The 20,917-nt window shown below is 36.5% G+C and overlaps 1 protein-coding gene across 10 annotated transcripts in view; it reads right to left on the bottom strand.

The window, feature by feature from the left end:
* The window catches only part of ktn1 (kinectin 1), a 64,969-nt gene that overhangs the window by 5,710 nt on the left and 38,342 nt on the right, over positions 1 to 20,917 (bottom strand). For 2 of the 10 annotated variants that reach the window (XM_079832415.1, XM_079832417.1), the window contains exons 18-34: positions 20,262 to 20,330; positions 20,108 to 20,145; positions 19,867 to 19,957; positions 19,650 to 19,762; positions 17,383 to 17,452; positions 17,217 to 17,257; positions 17,009 to 17,099; positions 13,559 to 13,645; positions 10,800 to 10,889; positions 9,406 to 9,504; positions 9,197 to 9,286; positions 7,833 to 7,925; positions 6,327 to 6,395; positions 6,105 to 6,188; positions 2,372 to 2,455; positions 630 to 713; positions 432 to 521 (exon numbers count right to left, since the gene is read on the bottom strand). In XM_079832415.1, the coding sequence (XP_079688541.1) occupies positions 432 to 521; positions 630 to 713; positions 2,372 to 2,455; positions 6,105 to 6,188; positions 6,327 to 6,395; positions 7,833 to 7,925; positions 9,197 to 9,286; positions 9,406 to 9,504; positions 10,800 to 10,889; positions 13,559 to 13,645; positions 17,009 to 17,099; positions 17,217 to 17,257; positions 17,383 to 17,452; positions 19,650 to 19,762; positions 19,867 to 19,957; positions 20,108 to 20,145; positions 20,262 to 20,330 (1,383 nt within the window). The remainder of the gene's footprint in view (positions 1 to 431; positions 522 to 629; positions 714 to 2,371; positions 2,456 to 6,104; positions 6,189 to 6,326; positions 6,396 to 7,832; positions 7,926 to 9,196; positions 9,287 to 9,405; positions 9,505 to 10,799; positions 10,890 to 13,558; positions 13,646 to 17,008; positions 17,100 to 17,216; positions 17,258 to 17,382; positions 17,453 to 19,649; positions 19,763 to 19,866; positions 19,958 to 20,107; positions 20,146 to 20,261; positions 20,331 to 20,917) is intronic. The other 8 variants (XM_079832418.1, XM_079832420.1, XM_079832419.1 and 5 more) reach the window with 5 other exon arrangements.

The raw sequence follows: 20,917 nt of genomic DNA, 5'->3' as shown, positions 1-20,917 counted from the left end.
GCTAGATGACTGGGTCAGAGCATCTCCAAAACTGCAGCTCTTGTGGGGTGTTCCCGGTCTGCAGTGGTCAGTATCTGTCAAAAGTGGACCAAGGAAGGAACAGTGGTGAACCGGCGACAGGCTCATGGGCGACCAAGGCTCATTGATGCACGTGGGGAGTGAAGGCTGGACCGTGTGGTCGGATCAAACAGACGAGCTACTGTAGATCAATATTTTATTGTGAGGTGTATGCAAACCTATAGGAAATCAGCTGCTTAAAATTAGCACAACTGTATGAAGTCTGTTCTCCACACAGGTATCCTAGTAGATTAACGACAGGTGTATTTCATCCCACTAACATCGGGCAACCAGAAAGTGTCCACATATATGTTAAAGAGCATATCGTTTTATAATTGTTGTTTTTATCACTTAAATCCTAATAAGGTTCTTACCGTTTGCGTGAGGCTGCTGGTCTCTATCAGGTCAGCTTGGCCTGCTTCTTTAACAATCTCTGCCTGAATCAGCTCCAGAGACTGCTGGGCCTGACCACGATACACAACATACAATGAGGGAACGGAAAGAACTTGATAGCAAACAAGCTTCTTAGCCATTTAATTGAGAGAAAGCATCAATCCTGCATCAAGCTTTACCTTATAAAGGTCTCCAGCCACTTTCTGTCGCTCGGTCTCCTCCGTCTCGAGCCTACACAACGTCTCAGTCAGCTGAGTCTTAAGCTGAATAAAAACCCAAGTCAAAAATCACTTTACTGACATGTGTTTAAGTCAAAGATGGAGCTCGTAAAGGGATAGTTCACCTAAACATGAAAATCAAATCACTCACCATCAACTCTTTTAAAACCTGTATAAATGACTTTCTTCTGAGGAACACAAAAGGAGATATTTACAGCAGATTGTCCAAGCTGCTCTTTTCCATACAATAACAGCTGTCAGGGAAGATTTGCAGCGAATAATGTCTGAAACTTCAGTTTGTTCCTAACACAAGTATTACACAGCTTCAGAAGACATGGAATATAGCACATGAATAGAACAGACTATTTTAATGATCCTTTATGAGGGCTTTTGGATCTGGACAGATCCACTTGAAAGTCCCCATTCACGTTCATTGTATGGAAGAGAGCAGCTTGGACATTCTGCTAAACATCTCCTTTGGTGCTCCACAGAAGAAAGAAAATGATACAGGTTTGGAATGACAGGTAAACAATGACAACATTTGAAGAGAACTATCCATTTAAGAAATACTGTGTAGAAAATGCGAGGAAACTATTTTTATTTTTCTCTAAAACATATGAATGTTTGTATTAAAGCTCTCTAATAGTTTATTCAAGTGTATACTGACAAACAAATGGATATTTAAACTGTGTAAATGTAAGTTTTCTTTACAAATGGGTGAAGCAGGTGATGTCTAAATGTCAAAAACACAGGATTTGAAACTAGTTCAGGGAATAAAAGGTTAAAAAAAAGAACAGACAAATGGACAAACATTATCCACAAGAATAAAAACAAAACACCAAACTAACATTCAAAAGTTTACGGTCGATATGACTAACATTTCTTTTGAGGAATATTCTCTTTTACTCAGCAAAGCTGCATTTATTTTGATCATAAATACAGTAAAACAATACTACTGTGAAATATACAATTTAAAATGACTTTTCTATTTGAATATATTTTAAGCAGAATTTTCAGCATCATTACTCCAGTCTTCAATGATCTTTCAGAAATCATTCTAATATGCTGATTTGCTGCTCAACAAACATGTATGATTATTATGAAGACAGTTTTGTGGAAACTCTTTGAAGAGAAAGTTCAAAAGAACAGCTCTTATTATAAATATATTTTTTGTAAACCTAAACTTCTGTCACTTTTGATCAATTTAACGCACCATTGCTGAATAAAAGTATTAAGATAATCTTACTGACCCCAAACTTTTGAACCGTAGGTTATGTAACAGACAAGAGCTGAGCAGTTAGGAGTGTGTGTGTGCTTGTGCCTGCAGTTCCAAGTTTTAAGCAAAGGTGGCAGTAAGTCAAACTATGATGACAGCAGAGTAAACAGAGCGAGCTATTAGATGACAGATTAACACATCATAACCTTGGCAAGGTGCATCCGTCATCTCTAATGTTTCATATGATAGGGACTTAATCTTTTTTTCAAGAATGCCATTTGTTGTTCAATTATTTATGATGCCGGTTTTTCCATTACCGGGTGCCTTAATAATTCTAATTTACAGCAGAATAAATCTTTCGAAATTAGAGATAACAGATAGCTATCCTTGCCATAAATCCAAGTCTCTTGAAGCAAGTGCCCCCACCCATGTGAGCTCAAGAGCAGAAAGGGAAAGCTACTTCAGTTTAACCAGGAGGACGGCTTACCAAATTCAACTGCTCATTCTGCCTGACGGCCTCTGTGTACGAGCCGTCGAGTTTGCTTTGCAACTCGGTCAAGAGATCTTTGAGCTGCAATGAAGTTTGAGATATTTGAGGAATGAGCGGGGCTGAAAAGCTAGGAGGGGGTTTCGGAGGATGGTGTCTGGATCTGATACAAGAAATGAGGGACTTCCTATGTCATCTCCAACTTCTAACGTTCTACTGAACATTGAACAGTTGGTTTTGGTGAATGCGCGGCAGGTCTATGCTATGGATTTACGAGATCGACACAAGTAGGACATGTTCCTGGAGAAACATCTAGGCGAGTTGATGTCACACTTGGAGGGCCATACTAGGTTTTCCTCTGTCTGCCAGTTATTTTTACCAGGTTTTTGCAGAGTAGGGTACAATGGGGTAAAAGGCGGCTTTGATTTTATTTTCCTCTAAACCACCAGATGGCACAAAAACTTCCATAGCCCTTTCCAAAAAAACGTTTTTTCAAGATGCACGTAGAAATTTGGCTGAACTTTGACACGATCGCAGGCAGAAGCGTAAAATTGATTCTGAGCTAATTTGATTTCATATTTGATGGGATTTTTTTTAAAATGTTAAAGTAGCAAATTAGAATCGCTAAAATATATTTTGAGAAAAATATCTTAATGGTTTTCAGTTTTGTTCAAGTTAATTAAAGCAACAGTTTTTCAATAACGGAAGAATATGTAAAATTATGGTATTTTGGTTAAAAGGCGCCCCTGCTGTTGGGGCGAAAGGCACAACAATAAACATGATAATAAACAGCTGGATAACTTTTCCATTTGTTGACATTTATTATGAAGCAATCATTTAAATAAATGATATTAAACATATATAAAAATAAAACATAAATTGTTACCAGAGGCGGACAGTGGTGAAGTATTTTTACTTTCCAAGTAATTTTATTTTTCAAGAATATGTACTTTATCAGTGTTCTTCTTCTTGAAGTTTTACTTCACAACATTCCAAAACATAATATTGTAATTTTTACTGCAATATGTTTCATATTGAATATCATTTAATACTTATTTTAAAATGTAGTACTGTTACTTTTAATTAAGTAAAAATAATTCAAAGTTTTACTTGAGTAAAAGTAAGAAAGTACTACATTTTTAATGTAAATAAATATTAAAGTAAAAGAAACAACTTTTATTCATGAAACGTAGTGCAGTAAAAAGTACAACATTATGCTTCGGAATGAAGTGAAGTAAAAGTTTTCCAAAGAAAAACTGTGAGAAAGTACATATATTTGAGTAGAATTTAAAAATACTTCACTTCTGTCCGCCTCTGATTGTTACTCCAGTAAATCTATATTAAATTGTTATGGGAGCGCCTTAAATGCTTTCAGAATCTTTACTTATCAAAATCAATTTAAAAAATATTATATCAACATTTTAAAATCACAGTTTATTTACGGAACAAAAATTTATTCTTTTATCAAAATAAACAGAAAATAGTACAAACTTTGCTAACGTAATTGTTTGGAACAAATATTAACTTATACTTTAGCTAAAATAATAGGTAACACTTTACAATAAGGTTGTATTAGTTAACATTAGTTAACGCATTAGTTAACATGAACTAACCTCTGTTCAGCAATAGTTCATCTTTGTTAACGTTAGTTCATAAAAATCCAGCTGTTCATGGTTTGTTCATGTTTGTTAATGTTAATTTCAACATTTACTAATGCATTATTAAAATCTTGTTAACATTTGTTAATGCACTGTGAACTAAGATAAATAAATGCTTTATAAGTGCAGTTCATTATTAGTTCATGTGAACCTTACTATAAAGTGTTACCAAATAATATGTTTTTAATGATGTCTGTGTATCAATACTTTGTGCCTTTTGCCCCATGCTGGTTTTACCCCGTGTGTGGGATAAAAGGTCCACTTTGCCACCTCATACATTTATAAGATTTTTAAACAAAATAAACCACTTTTAGGATTTATTTCACATAAAATCTGTTGCTCCATCAATGTTCAATACATATATATTTTTCCTGCAATCATACACTATGGGAGTGGTGAAAAGCACATATTTTTCGTAACGTGTGCCTTTAGCCCTGTTGTACCTTTTAATGTACTAGACAGTGATATTTAAAGACAGAACTCAGTATACTCCTTAGGCGGGGGTGTCCAAACTCTGTCCTAGAGGGCAACTGTCCTGCAGAGTTTAGCTCCAACTTGCCTCAACACACCTGCCTGGAAGTTTCTAGTATGCCTAGCTAGACCTTGATTAGCTGGTTCAGGTGTGTTTAATTGGGGTTGGAGCTAAACTCTTGGATCATTTGGTCCGGACCAAAAAAGAAAAATGATACATTTAGTAATTTGGTCATTTTTAACACGGAACCTAATTATACAAAACAAAAAACAGCTTTTATGACCTATTTGGCTCAATAAGAATTTAAAACGTGTAAAGGAGTAAAAACTGTGCCAAATATTCCTCGTTGCACATAAGCGAAGATCTGCTGCAAGGAGACGGCGATTCTGACCCCTATACTGAACTGTAAGAACCGGGCATGCGTGAGAATTCTGTCCTTTTTAGGGTTGCATTTTGTGACATCACGTCCTATTTTTGGTTCGTTTAGATGTTTTTGGTCCGTGTTGCGTTCATATTTCAGCCAAACCGAGATCCACCTTTTCAGGGATCTCGGTCTGCTTGTTCGGATGGCAGTGTTCACACTTAAAGGGATAGTTCACCTAAAAATGAAAATTGTCATCACTTACTCACCCTCATGTGGTTCCAAAACATGCATGAGTTTCTTTCTTCTGTTGAGCACAAAATATATTTTAAAGAATGATTATGACTAAACAGTTGATGGTAGCCTTTGTCTTCCATAGTAGGAAAAATACTATGGAAGTCAATGGGACCCCATCAACTGTCTGGTTACCGACATTCTTTAAAACATCAATAGAAGAAGAAACTCATACAGGTTTGCAACCATATGAGGGTGAGTAAATGATGACAATTTTTGGGTGAACTATCCTATTAAATGAGCAGAGCAATTGCACCGGAGTTTGTTTTGCTTTCCGGTATATATTATGCATTATCAGTAAAGAGTATATTGAATTTGATCTTTTAAAATCAATCAATCGGGTGCTGTATATGGATCGCTAGTGGCCAAAACTTTTAGTTTGTTCACATATCTTATAAATAAATAAACATTTGTAGCTTAAATTGATGGAAAATTGACAGGCCTGTGCTGCAGTTCTATGGATGTTTTACCCTCCAGGGCTCCACGCCAGTCATGTGACTGAAAACGATGAATTGATTACCAGAGAAAATAATTTTGACTCCCTTACAAATGGAAGTAAATGTGGCAATGTTAAAATGTTAGAACCCTCTACTTCAAAGCAGGAACCAGTCGAAATGTCTTTCTCTGGTAACCAACAGCAAGCTTAACTTGTATTGAACCCGGAACATTCCTTTAAGACAGTTCTATCCTCAGTCCAGACAATAAAAGCTTTCTACAAAGATCATGTGAAGTATGCCATAAATTCATTTAAATTGCTGATCTGCGGCAGTTTGAACTGAGGGTAGATAAGTAGACAGCAACCTTGAAAGCTATAAACAGATTTTAGTTTAGCTGCTAAAACCCAACATGTTAGACATTTAAAAACGACAACCACAAGCAACAAACTAAAACACGAAAGAACGAGAGACAGAAGTAAAAGCATGCAATAAAGCTTTAGATTTGTCTCACCTCTCTGACCTCTGTCACGTAGGTGGCGCTTTCACGCTCCGCTCGCTCCAGTTCAGCCTCGAGGTGCTGTTTGTCTCTCTTTAACTACAAAATATACATTGCAAAGCAGTATTCAAATGCATATTCTTCAGCTTAGAGACATTTTGTTTCTCAAATGTAAGGTTTAAATTGTATCGTGTTGCAGAGCTGAGAAAGAGCAGCTCAAACTGAAAGCAAACTCACACTCTCCACGTCTCCATCTGAGCTCAGTCTGTCCACTTCCTGTTCCAGTGCAATTACCCTCTGAGTCATCTAAACACGACAGCATCACATCTTTATTTTGCAGTCTAACTAGGTGAATCTCACAAACACACTAGGTCACAGGCTCCAGAAGCACACACACACAAAAGAAAGAAAAATGGACTATCATATTCATATTATTTTAACTATTATTCTCATGATAATTAAGTACATTTTCACTCCAAATTCCCATTACTATTATGTGTCTGGATAATTTTTTTTTTTGTTTGGTAATTCATATTCTAAATGGTTATTTACTTTATAATACAGATTTTTTTTTTTTACTGTAGGCGTACTACTACACTAAATTACTAATGTAATAATAATAATACAAATTAAATAATACATTTTAAAATGTAAATATAATATGCTACCAGTCAAATGTTTGGAGTCACTTGGATCATTAAACCGATCAAAAGTGACAGAAAAGGCGTTTATAATGTTACAAAAGATTTAAATTTCAAATAAATGCTGTGCACAACTGTTTTTCCCATTATATGAAATATTTCTCAAGAACCAAATCAGAATATTAGAATGATTTCTGGAGGATCATGTGACACTGATGACTGGAGTATATATATATATATATATTATATACATACATAAAACATAACTTATTCATATTTATTGCTGTTTGTTCTGTATTTTTTTAATGCTAGTGTTTTATACAGTAACAACATATTTTATTAGGTGTTATCAGGGCTTGGCATAAACTTTTTGCTTACCAACCGCCGTGGCTATGGGTTTTCCAAAGTTACTAGCCACTCAGCATTTTCACTGGCCACAATTTTGACAACGATACCATGGGGAAAAACTGTCATATAGATATTTTTAAAATTATCTCATAACTTGTCAGGTATATTAGACTGCTGTCACTTTAAGACCTGACACACAGATCCATTATCCTGTTACACATGAGTTTTCTCTCAACTTTTTACGTTCACTTAAAACAGAACTGACTGTTTACGTGAATACTCATCGGCATTTTGACATTATTTTGTGTGTTTTTGACAGTTTAAGCACAACAAGGAGTGAAAAAGAACTCAATTTAGTACTGAGAGGCGGCTTTATGTGCGCACACTTTGGGTGTGAGCACAACATCTGCGGGAATGAGTAAAATTATGCGCAATACACACCATTGCTGAAATACACCTGCATTTGGCGAGTGTTAATGTCAAGCCCTGGGTGTTATTATACATTATATTAACATATATAACTGTACAGTGCATCAATTGCTGAATGTAATTGATTTACTAAAATACTTTTATATGAAGCATTGCAGGATTTAGAAAAGGATCCTAATCAGACCGAACCATTGCCAGAGCAAACGTTTACATCACTATAGTTGCAAGACTTCCTTTATTAAACCTGTATATAAACCTGACTATTTATTGTCTAAGGATTGGTGTAGATGAGGAAAGCTGATGTAGCGTGTTTGTTTTGACAAACCTCTTTGAGATCAGCCTGTGACTGGTCCAACTTCTCCCTCCAGCGCGTCTCCTCCAGCTCCACGCTGCTCTGTAGCCGCTGCAGGATCCCTTCCTGTGACCCCAACAGAACCCTTAATAACACAACCACTGTACAACCCTCAGCCCACTCACAAGGAGCACTGTAATCGGTTTAAAAGTCCAATCCGAATGAAAATGCTCCATATAAACACCTCAGTCGGAATAAAAATGCCCAAACCGAATGAAATTGTAGTCGGTTTGAGAGGGATGGAATAAACGTTTTCATGAACCGATCAAACAAAAAATTCCACCATGTAAACGTCCTGATCTGATTACTTTGAGAGTACGTTTTTCTGTGATGTGATATACAGCCGCGCTAACACCAGGCTAATGTTGACAAGGGAGGAACTTTTTAGTTCATAAGTTATGAACATAATGTTGGAATAATGACACAGACATAACCTGGCTACACCATCTCATTTTGACAGCGTTTGTCCTAGGCTTCAACTGCGCCTGACAGAAGAATTTATTTTTCTGAGGTGATTCTTACACTTTACAACAAATAATAAATAGCTTTTATAAAGCTGTATAAGTCCTGGTGGCTGTTTAGAGTTGCCAGTGCAACGGGGAACATTCAAGCTGCTGGAGAGGATGTGTCAATATTTTTCTCTGTTTCTCGTAAGTTATATAGGCCTATATAAAAAAGTTCAACAACTGCTTCAAATTGGTTAAGTAACATTACCCACGGTCTTTCATTACTTTTGTTAATATTTATACCTCTGTGATTATGGTATCTTTCCTTAATCATCTGAAATATTTATGCGTCTACCCTAGCGTTAGTAATGATGCTGAGCACGTCTTGAATCCTTTCATTCATGTTTCAATGTTATCCTATGTTTTATTAATAATTTGGGTGCATTTTATTGTTAATTTTGTGTTTTTCAAATTAAATTAATTGAATTAATTTTGAGTCCGCATTCATCATTCACAGCTGTTGAAATAGCCATTGTATAGGACATAAATTAGGTTAAACTACTGCATGTCCACACACAGAAAAATAAATAAATATAAAAATGACCAACAGAATTATTGATCCACGAACCGCGCAGTTATTATAATTGGCAACGTTACGAATCTATGCGACAGACAAACTGTGTGCGCATGTCAAAAAATGATTCCGACTGAAAGTCAGCACATGTAAACACCAAATCGGTTTAGATAACGTCTCACAGTCCACCGAATCTTTCAATCGGAATGATTTTAATCGGAATGACAAAAAAGTGCGCATTGTGCTGCTAACACACTGTCAGGTGTCACCTATTTTAGCATTTACAATTGCAACAAGATGCCATGAACACAGCTCACCGTCTCTGCTAGCACTTTCTTGTACGTCTCACAATCTTTCTGTAGAACTTTCTGAGCCTCATCAGCCTCCTTCAACTTTTCTGCTAAAGCCTGCCAAGAAAAAGAACAAACTTGAAGTCTTCGTCAAGTGCTTGAAATGTCTATGCACCCATTTGAGTCATAAATTGCCATTAGACATTGTTTCTGGATGATTTACAATGCATCTATACCTGGGAGTCTCCAGCCCCTGAGGCAGGGACAGAGGACACCTCTCCAGCCGGACTCACTCTCATGGACGTCTCAAACTTCTGCAGCCACTGCTGGTGGTTCTGCACAATCAGAATGTAAACATGCATTAGAGGATTCCGCAATCATACACCCGACAATGCAATACACTGTAAACGCAATGTACGTTTAAGAAAAAAAAAGAAAGAGTTAGCTGAAATGTAGCCTGGGGCCGAACCTCATGGTGTAAAGTCTTTCCGCTGTTATGTAGATTTCTTTACTCTGAACTGTATTATTAAAACGAAGATATACATTTTAATAAGTCTCAGAGTAAATTTTTATTCATATCTATCATCTGAATCTGAATATTAAAAACCCCTCAAGCTCCAAGAGAATCCGGACCTTGACTTTAACTAGGCACTGACTCCCCCTACAATAGATTAAACTTTCGCCGTATCCGGTCAGCAAAACTCTGAACACATCTTTCTTTTTTAAGAATGACTTCAGTGCCGTTCTTTGTTCTTTTCTCAAAGAAATTTCCAAGTCTTCCAGAGTCGCGGCCAAAGCCGATTCGAAAGGCTGCTGTTCGCCAGCTTCTTTATTTATGAGTAGCACGCGGAACCGCAGCAACTCTGCCGTCATTATGTTAAGCCCGCCCACCAACTCTATACACGATGTGATTGGCCTGACCAGAGTTTGGTTTTTCCAGCTCGCAAGCCAACGGAGAGTTGCTAGACGCCCTGGCTGCAAATTAGATTTGCTGCCGCTAGGGTGCGTCTAGATTTCTAGGTAAAATTTTCCATACGCTAACCATATATGTAACTTTTGCCTGTTGTGATTACATTTAAGGTCATGTAACACCTACTGGTAACACACTTCAGTTGACTTCAATAGAGTTGAGTAGCGTAACGATAATGAAAAGGAGGACTAAAAACTGGGAAATACCCTGAATTATATGCCACGAAATTTAAAGGCGGACAAATGGAAATCAGCTGCGTGGAGGAAGATATTTTCGGATTTTCGGGGGAGATAATTAATTCAGGTAACATACGCTCTGAGCTAAAATGTTCAGTGACTGAGGTTAGCAACCGTTGTATTTAATTCTACAGTACAATCATAATGTACAGTACAGACATTATTATAATTTCATAATGGAACGACCGCCTTAAGTGAGCATAATAGATTTTTCAAAAACATTTTTCAAAAATGTTACTGACCACAAACACTTTTTTTTTTTTACTAAAATTGATATGATAATATCTGTAAATGAGATTGCTTTACGCGTGCGTGTGTGTGTGTGTGTGTGTGTGTGTGTGTGTGTGTGTGTGTGTGTGTGTGTGTGTGTGTGTGTGTGTGTGTGTGTGTGTGTGTGGTGTGTGTGTGTGGTGTGTTAGGGCACCTGGTCTGTGGGCAGCGGTACGTGCGGCAGGATTCTGTGTAGCAATGCTCTGCATTCTGCCTCCGCTGACTCCAGCACCGTCTGATGCTCCTGTGCAAAAACACACACCAAACACTCCATCAATCAAACTGCTTAAAACCTGATCTAATTACACTTCACAGTTCAATAAAACCACTCCACACCACTACTGTGCCCACATCAGATAAAACCAGTGGTGCTCCCCACCAAACAGTGAAATAAAAAAAACTAAATAAAAAAAAAAAACCCTGTGCTTTTCGCTAATTTACTCCTACTACAGTGCGTGCATAATTATGCAAGTTGAAATTCTGATCATATACATTTTTTTTCCCAAGCACATTTTACCAATTCCAAACCACATCAATCTCAACAACTACTATTAATTTTGTATAATCATTTATAAGTGATATATAATTGTTAAGGAAGGCTGGTAGTGAAAAACGCCTTATATTCAAGTGTGTATAATTAAGCAGGTTTTCTTTTCACAACACTTCAGCTTGTGATTTTTATTAAGTGTAGGTCAAACTCTCCGAGATCCTGACACCTTGCACTTCTGGAGACTCCAGGTAGGTAAGGTGGAAAATGGTGGCACTGGAGACTAAAGTGTTCCTGATGGTTTCGCACCCAATTCTTCACCTAAAATCCAATTCTGGTCATGCCTTAATGTAGCAATTTCTAGTATTGCATCCTTCTTATGAGCATTTAATAATTTTTTTGATTTTCAGTGAGAGTAAATTTCTTTTTTTGGCCCATTTTAACTAATATAAAACCTGCTTAATAATTATACACACCTGAATATAAAGCGTTTTCCACTTCCAGCCTTCCTTAATTATATAATTTACAAATGATTAAATACAAAATCAATAGTAGTAATTAAGATTGATGTGGTTTGGAATTGGGAAAATGATCAGAATATTAACTTTCATAATAATTATGCACGCACTGTATAAGCCATTACCTCAAATGTAACCATTATCACATATGCACACAATTGATACTATTTTGTCCAGGATAGCATCCAACACCAATCCCAGACTAAATCAAGTTATATCTTATTGGTCAGTGAATTTTAAAATCGCTGTAAACAAACAACTGAAAAAAAAAAAAATACTTGTGCTGTTGTCAAATTAATTTTTGCTTGGTTTACACAGGTCTACCTCTTTCTAAACCTCTATTCTCATGAATCTAATTTTGGTTTCAGACTATTGTAACCCACTATACATATTTTCCAAAGGAGTATCATCATTTACTAACCCTCATGTCATTCCTAACCTTTATGATTTGTTTTCTTTTGTGTAATTTTGAGAAATGTATTATTTTCCCCTCCCCATACAATGGAAGTCAGTGGTTGCCAAAACTGTTTGGTAACCAAAAGTCTTCAAAAAAAAATCTTTGGTTGTGTTCCGAAAAAGAACAAACAACATGAGGATGAGTAAATGACGACAATTTTCACATTTTTGGGATGAACTATCCCTTTGAGAACAAAAAGTAGGAGAACCCTAAATCCATTGGGAACTGATTGGATTGTGATTAATCCAGAAACTGCTAAAACAATGCCTACCGAAAGTGAAAAATTGGTCACTGCATGTTATTCCAAAATAAATAATTGGTTTGTTTGTTTGACCTCGAATGTGCATTGATAAAAGAAAAGTGTCAATTTTGATTTCAGGTTGGCTTTAAAGGTCAAATAACAAACCACTTTTGTATATTTTGGAATGTTTTTTACAGAACTGAAGAGATCCACATAAGAGCACCGAAATCTGGCAAATGCTGAGTTTGTGCAGCAGGTGCAGGCCTGGGATTCGTACAGCTGGAGATGACTAAGAGCAGATGTCGAAAAACCGGACAGTACATGCCGTCCACTTGACAAGTGACAGCAGGCCGAGCCACAGTAGATTTACTCATGATGTAAGCAAGGTTAGTTATAGCTTCAGGACCGTTTATAGAGCCACTGGTTACTCTATGCTGTGACATAGACGTCAACTCAAATGCCTCGCTACATTTAGATGACCGACCAACCCAGTGGAAGGAGACCCCATGGGGCAGGAGTTTCTGATTACTGATTGGTCTACACACCTGGCAGGAGGAGAGAGATGGTGAGACCATAAAAGGTGTTGGGAAAGGGAAAAAACCTGGATGGGTGCAACCCAACTAATAGAGAACAAGATGTGCATCTTCGGGGAAGTCATTCTGTGTGCCCTCGGATTTGATCATTTTCTTCCTGATTTTGCTTTTGTCATGACATCAATAGATTGTGATAAGATATAAATTGGTGCAGAATAATGGGAATCAGGTGGTGATCTGCATGCTTGGAAAGAAGAAATCAACGTCAAATGACAGGATGTCATTAATGGATGATCTAATGAAACATTGGGCATAAAATGATTCCTAATCTAATAAAATAAATAAATTAAAATAGCTGCAGACTCATTTCAGGTGTCTTGTTTAAACCATTAAAACACACACAATGGAAAATTTTGGGGGGGAAAAAACAGCAAGATTCAGCCAAAATTTCTAGGCAAATTTCAAAGCACATTGGCCATCCGTCTGCAAGTTTGAAGCTTTTTACAGCTCTCAGCATTCAACATAGCGCATGCAGCTGAGCAGAGTTATGAAATGAGTATGCAGCCAGTCATGAGGAAGTTAATTAGGAATGAGAACTTCACTGGTCAATAAATGGCTTATTGGAGATGCTTTGATTCGACTCTAGAGTGAAGTAGTTTGGGAGTTGTGGTGCGAACCTTGGCGCTCTTGGTGAGTTTTCCCTGAAGTATGGTCTCGGTGGCTGACAGCGCATCCATAGCGCTCCAGTTTTTCTCCCGTAGCTCCTAGTCAGTTTCAGAGAAACACCACTTTTAGTTCAGCCTAAACTCTTCCAAACAAATGATTGTCCCATTTATGTATAGAACCATGTATATACAGTTCCAAGTCCCAACCAAGGCACTTCCATAAACCATTGTTTTACATAGACAACGTCCTCGCCATTTTCAATAAACAGTTAAAATTCCCTAACCGAAATGGTAAATAAGAAAAAAAAAAAAAAAAAGGGAAAATTAAAACGTACCATGAGGAATGTTCAGCTAAAAAGGAGTGGAAAATGCAGGCCAATCATAACAAATCTAAAATAAACGAATAAAATGAAAAATTTGAAATAAAATAAAACAAAATATATTGAGCGGTTGTAAACACGTCTTTCTAGACCATGTGAACCAGTAGTTCTCAGACTTTTTGAATGGCTTTTGCCAGTTGTTCATGATTTACTGCATAAGGATTTTTACTCAATTTCTACTTGATGAAATATTTTATGCACATGGAGATTTTATCAATTTCCATAACTTTTTCCTCATATCAAGAGAGGGGGAACCCTGGTTCCTCAAAGGAAAAAAGTTTGCTGAGGGGGTGAATAAAATAATAAATATCTTTTTTTGTTGTTGTTGTTTTAGCCTATTTGTTTTAAAGGAACACTTTTTTTGAAAATAGGCATTTTCCATTTTCCAACTCAGTTGAGTTTTTACCGTTTTCAAATCCATTCATCCGATCTCTGGGTCTGGCGGTAGCACTTTTAGCATAGCTTAGCATAGACCATTGAATCTGATTAGACCGTTAGCATCTCGCTCAAAAAAATGACCAAAGAGTTTCAATATTTTTCCTATTTAAAACGTGACACTTCTGTAGTTATAACGTGTACTAAGACCGACTGAAAATGTAAAGTTGTGATTTTCTAGGCCGATATGGCTAGGAACTATACTCTCATTCCTGCGTAATAATCAAGGAACTTTGCTGCCGTACCATGAGTGCATCGGCGCAATGATATTACACAGTGCCTGAAAATAGTCCCAGCACGCTCCCTGTGCAAGCAGGTGGATGAGTCAAGTTTTAACCCTCAGAGCCCGACGGCATCGCCCACGACGTCACACGGCACCTCCGATAAATATCTATATTATTTCATGAAACTTTTATCGATTTTCTTACCGTTTTTTCCAGCAGAAAGCTAACGAGCTAGCCATCACGGGGGTGTCTTTGGTGTCTTTGTAGCCTTTACAGAAGGTTTTCTATCCAGCCTGGAACATGTGCATCTTTTTGGAGTTGTTCAGCAATAAATCAAAACGCTTACATCCAAGATATATCCACTTGATGTCCATAATTTATAAATTTTCCGTCATTTTTGCCGCTAGCGCGATGCTAGCTGCCATTTTGGATGAGGGTTTGACCAATGACAGGCTGATCCGTCATCCACGTTGGTGTGCGTCATTACGCATTACCACAGCTCTGTTATTGTGGAGAGAGAGAGGCGCATGGCTAGTGTTGAGGAGAGAGAGAGAGAGACGCGCTGCAGTTTTGTGGAGAAAGTTTGAGGAAAAAGTTTGAGAAGAAAGTTTGTGGAGAAGTTCCTGATAGGAACTGTTTTGAGGCTTGGCACCAGTAAATATCCAAAATCCAAAGAGGCCAAAAGCGCCTGGACTTTTTTTGGAAAAATGTAAATAGTTTTGGTTCTGTATAAGTTATCATGTTTATTCCTGAGTTCCAGGACTCCAAAGACTTGAACAAACTGTTTTCCAGAGGAAATATGCTTAGCTTTTATTTATTTGTGTGTGTTTTCAATAAATATTTGAGTGATTCAATTTCCGTTTTATGTTTTCATTTGTCTTTATGGTCCCATAACTTATTTTACATTCAGGTGACATCAATGCAACACAAAAATACTGACAGTGCAGCTTGTCTTGAAAAAAAAGAGGTGTGTCAATTGTCTGTGCACAACAGGGTTGATGTTTTACAAGCTTTTTTAGTAAATAACACCAGGCGGAAAATTAATTGTAAAAATACCCTTAGGTCTTAAAGGGTTAAATAGGAAAAATATCGAAACTCTATGGTAATTTTTGAGCGAGATGCTAACGGTCTAATCAGATTCAATGATCTATGCTAAGCGATGCTAAAAGTGCTCGGCTGAATGGATTCGAAAACGGTCAAACTCAAATGTTTAACTCTAGGGGAGTTGGAAAATGAGCCTATTTTCCAAAAAAAGTGGAGTGTTCCTTTAATTTAGATAATTTTAAGTATTTGCTAATGCCTCTGGTTGAGAAGGATTGACTTCCCAATTCTTCTCAATGTTTTTTTTTTTCATACTGATATAAGCTTTGGTTTAGAATTGTGCATGTTGTGTTGTGGTAACAAGACAAACAATTATTTTTCTATATCTAAGGTGTATATGGTTTGTGTGGCTGATACAAGAGTGGTTTCAGACTTTACATTGACACTTAATGGTGTGGATGTAGCATCACAAAAGCAAAAGTTGCCAATTCAGGAAAACCCTATAAGCTGATCCATTTGTTTTCTTCAACAAAAAGTGTCTAACAATGTGGCGACAATGTACCAAGTATTCAGCTTGTCATATCTAAAAATGGCTGCCTCAATGAAGGCCATAAATAAAGCAGTTTTTTTAGGTCACTGACATTACAATCTTATGTAAGTGTACTGTACTTTCCAGGAACAAGTCACACAGGGACAAAAGCACTAAGACAGGAGAAAACAAAAAAGAAAAAAAGTTGTAGTAGTATATGTGTTGCATTTTCTTGTTACGCTGACCAACATTTATTGTCATTTACCGAAAAAAAAAAAACAGACTGATGGTGAGAGGAGTGAGTATTTAGGAAGGATTTAGGAAAGATTCAATTTGGAGCCCGGTGGACTACTGCTAAAACTGTGGAAGATCAGGTGAGCAGCAAACCAAGCAGAAATTGATTGCAATGTCAAGTTAGGAAACGCTAGGACTGATGTGCTGTGTGTGTGTATATTTGTGTGTACTTGTGTGCTTGACATTATTTGCATCATCAAGTTGCTTTGGAATATAAGTGACAATATCTTTCGGATTGTGACCTTCTGGAAAATATGGTACACTTTAGAGTACATTTCGAATAATATTATACATATTTTAATATTTTTTATTTCCTATGGGGTTAAATTACATAGTGCACCTCTGACACAGAAACTGGAACTAGATTTCTTTGCAATGCACAAATGCACTTCCAACAAAGGTTCAGGGATGCGCTGTATCTGGTCAATAGACAACAAAACTGCCATTCAAATTAAAGTCACCTGCTTTACATACTCATCAGCATGTGCATTAGACAAGAAATGCTAAAGCTCTACTAGAGGAGCTGCTCAGCAAAAAGACTCAACCCCTCTCAACTCACGTTGTTCTTCTTACGATGAAGCTCCACCGATTCCCTCAACTCAAGCAGTTCTTCCTGAAGTTCAGATAGCCGCTTGTCCTTTTCTGCCAGCCTGAGGACAGGCACAGAACAGAAAGTGTGTATTATGTCAGTGTGATAAGCCTTTATTACACTGGAACATGTTTGAGATCATCAACATATATCGTAATTAAAAGAATGTGACTCTTACGCTGTTAATAATTCCTTGCTGGGAGCTGCTGAAACGGTTTGCTTTGGGGAAAAAAGAGACACAAATGATTTTAATCAATGCAAAATGCAAGGTGAATATCATATAGCTTGTCATATCATTACAGTTGTTTCTGTGGCATGTGTTATGAATTGCACAGCACTCTCACCTGTTGCTGTTGCACTTCCTTCTCCAATTCTCTCTGCAGTCTCTCAACATCCTGATCCTTGGCCGTTAACCTATAATATACATATGCATTATTGATCTGTAGAATTCATTGGATGTAACCCTGATTTCAGTGTTTGAAACAGTGATTACAATATACCCCAAATATTTCAACACTGATTTTGTCTGGGAAGCTCTAAAAGACTCAAGTACACATATATAATATAACTGTATGGTGTCAATTCGGGGCCAAAAGATCACAGAAAAAAAATTTTTCTGATAAAAGCTATTATTGGCATCACAATTTCAACAAAAAGTTTTGAAAAAGTTATATTCTCAAATATCATTTAAATGGTTTTCAGTGTATTCAATGTTTTTTTTTTTTTTTCATTTTAGGAATTAACTAAATGGAATTGAACATGATGATAACTTTGGGAAGTCTCTACTAGGGATTGTTATTACCAGAATTGTTTTTCTACATGATTCGTACCGAAATGTATCATGATATTAATTCTATACCATTAATAGGGGAGATATGTGTTTTTTTAAACTTTGAGAATGAATGTAAACTTGTTTGTTTATAAGCAAACGCCACTACCTTTTCATTTAGGGCCACATTAAATCTAGATTTTCTTCATTCTGTGTTTTAATACAAATTTAATTATTAAAAATGGTGTCTAATGAAATAAATATTTTTTAAAAAGTGATGAACTGAAAATAAAATAAATTTACAACAAAACATTGCATTTTCATTCTTTGTCAAATAAGGTACTGCAGAGCTTGTTTACTGTATAAATTTAAATATTGATAAAATATCTTGATTGTTTGATATCCCGCAAAATTATTTATAATGAGAATGATAATAATAAGAATAATATTGAAAATTGGTGTGTACATAAATGTATAGCTATACCATTATGGGATTGTTTATTGGCCAGCCCTAATCCCTACCTTTTCTTTTTGACATTAAAATAGAAAGTAAACATAAAACCCATTTTACAAAATATAGTTCAGCCATGGCAAATCTCAGGATAGTTTATAACACATTTTATTAGTGTAAATTAAATGTACATTGGTTTGGTTTTGGTGGGCTAGATCTGCTACGCTGCTGCTGGTCTTATGGCTGCTGTTAAGGATGTATCGAAATGAAAATTCTGGGCCGAAACAGAAACTTCTGAATGCACTTGAAATCCGAAAGCGACTTAATTATTTTTTTTATTAATTTAGTTTTTATATAATTGTATTAGACTTTTTATTAAAATTCTATAATTTGAATTCTAATTCTAATAATCTGAACCTGAATTTACAAAAAATACAAGCCAATAAAATATTAAGCCAATACTCTTAAGTTTCGGTTCATTTTTGTGACACGCTGCAGTTCAGGGAGACTAAGACAGCAGAAAGTGCATGCTGTTTGTTTTCTTTATTTTACAAAAGCACAATGTTTTGTTGTTATTGTGAGTTTACACAAATAAAAGTAGACTCTTTACAGTTTGGATGTATGATGTATTACTCTACAAAAGTATTTTAAGTTGAAAAAAAGGGCAAGTGACCGCGCCGGTGCCTCCATGTCATATAGTAAGCGTGCTATACTTCTACTCATAAGCCATATTTGAACGCGATGGATGATGGGCGAATGTTTGGATTTCCTGCCTGACGTACTGTAATTACCACAAGAAGCCGCCGTTAACAATCTGTCCTGCACGGACTGTGTGACTTCACCACTTCCTGTGGAGTTTTTTTGTGCATCTTCAGAAGCGCCGCCACTTGGCTCGCAAGGTTACAAGTGTGAGAGTGAAACCTGAATGCTGAACACTGAGGTATATTTTCGGCTCATAAAATTTAGGCCTTTTTTGTCTTTCGGCCGATAATTTTCGGTGCATCCCTAGTCGCTGCAGCTGCAGAGCAAGTACGCCAAATGCTCAGAGTATAAAATTAACATGTTAAAAATAAACATGTTGCTGCTGCTAGAGAGAGGGAGGGAGACCCCTGTAGCGGATCTAGGCAGGTGGTGCTGGGGAGGCGGAGGGACAGAATAAGAATAGCCCACACAGTTAGTGAATTTGTTTGGATGCGTTGCAGTTATAAAGGAAAGTGGTAATGAATACGTACATTCAATCGGCTGTGAAAATCAATCGGAATGCGAATAGAGTTTCATGGCTGAATTATCATCCATATAATCAACAAGTACTTTTAAAAAAGATGCCATTTGATTTTTCCATCTAGAATTGACTGACAAGTAAAAGGGCACATGAGAGGAGAGATACATACTGAGCATGAAGCTCCTGAAGTTTAGCACTCAAGTCTGAGTTTGACTCCTGAGTTGCTCTGCTCCTCAGCTGAGCAAGTTCAGCGTTTAGAGCCTCGACCTGCTGTTGTAGATCCTGTGGACAAATATGCATTAGTCTTTAATCCATCATATATTTGGATGAGCACAGACTGCAGCAATTAAACCTCTTGATGAACGGATGATGCAGCACAGACTTACTTCCACTGCCTTCTTTCTCTCTGATTCTTTGTCCACTGCTGACCGCAAACTTCCCTCGACTGATCTTATTTTTTCATCCTTCTCTTGAATCCTGATACAAACAGAAAGTTGACATTTTATCACCCGAGATGCCTCTATGATCTCGCATTTTATGCGGTTTATAAGTGCGTGTGTCAGTTATTGTTTCAGGATTCTAAAAAAAACACAAACTATAATCTCTAGTTGTGACTATGTAACTTACTTTTGCTGTAGCTCTTCTAGTGCCTTTTCTGACAATGTCTGGAAAAAAGTGATGATAAGAAAAAGGGAAGAATGTGAGTGGGCAGCTTTGGCAGGCATTTATTAGACAGTACAAGGCTCTCCTCCGCATTTAATGTCTGTGTGGGGCTCGCTACCTGTTCTGTGGACTGTTTCTGTACTGCCTCCAGCTGGTGTTTCAAACCTTCATTCTCATTTCTGAACGCCTGTTATAAAAATAAAATTAAAAAAAAACATTAAAAGGTATTTTCAATACAACAAATTTAAATTGATAACTTAACTGCTGTTTAATATAGTTCATTGTGCTTTAGCTAGTTTACAAACAAATATAAATATAAATATATATATATATATAAATATATATATATATATAATACCACAGGGAAAACTGCCATATAAACCACCATGCAGATAATGTTATTATCGCTTTTTTTATGATTCTATTATGATTTTTTTTTTATCATCATTTTGGTATTTCTGTTGCAACAGAACAGGGAGGCTTTATTTGAATCGTTTGAACAAAATTTACAAAAGTCAGTAATAAAATAAATGGCAAACGAAAGCACAAATAAATACAATAGAATACAGAGACAAACTAAATAAAAATGGCTTTAAGTTTTTCAGGTGGGTCTAACAGTATTCAGGTAAGAAATACTACAGAAATGACAGTAAGAAAAGTACAACTTAATGCTTACAATTAAAGTTACAAAAGTTATTCAGGCAAGAGCAGCGAGTGATTTTCTCTTTCTTTGGTTCTTTGATTAACATGACAGACAGCAGCAGGTTTATTAGG

The sequence above is a fragment of the Gobio gobio genome (genome assembly GCF_949357685.1).
Source record: "Gobio gobio genome assembly, chromosome: 13".
Classification (NCBI taxonomy): domain Eukaryota; kingdom Metazoa; phylum Chordata; class Actinopteri; order Cypriniformes; family Gobionidae; genus Gobio; species Gobio gobio.
This window is presented reverse-complemented; position numbering and strand designations above follow the sequence as displayed.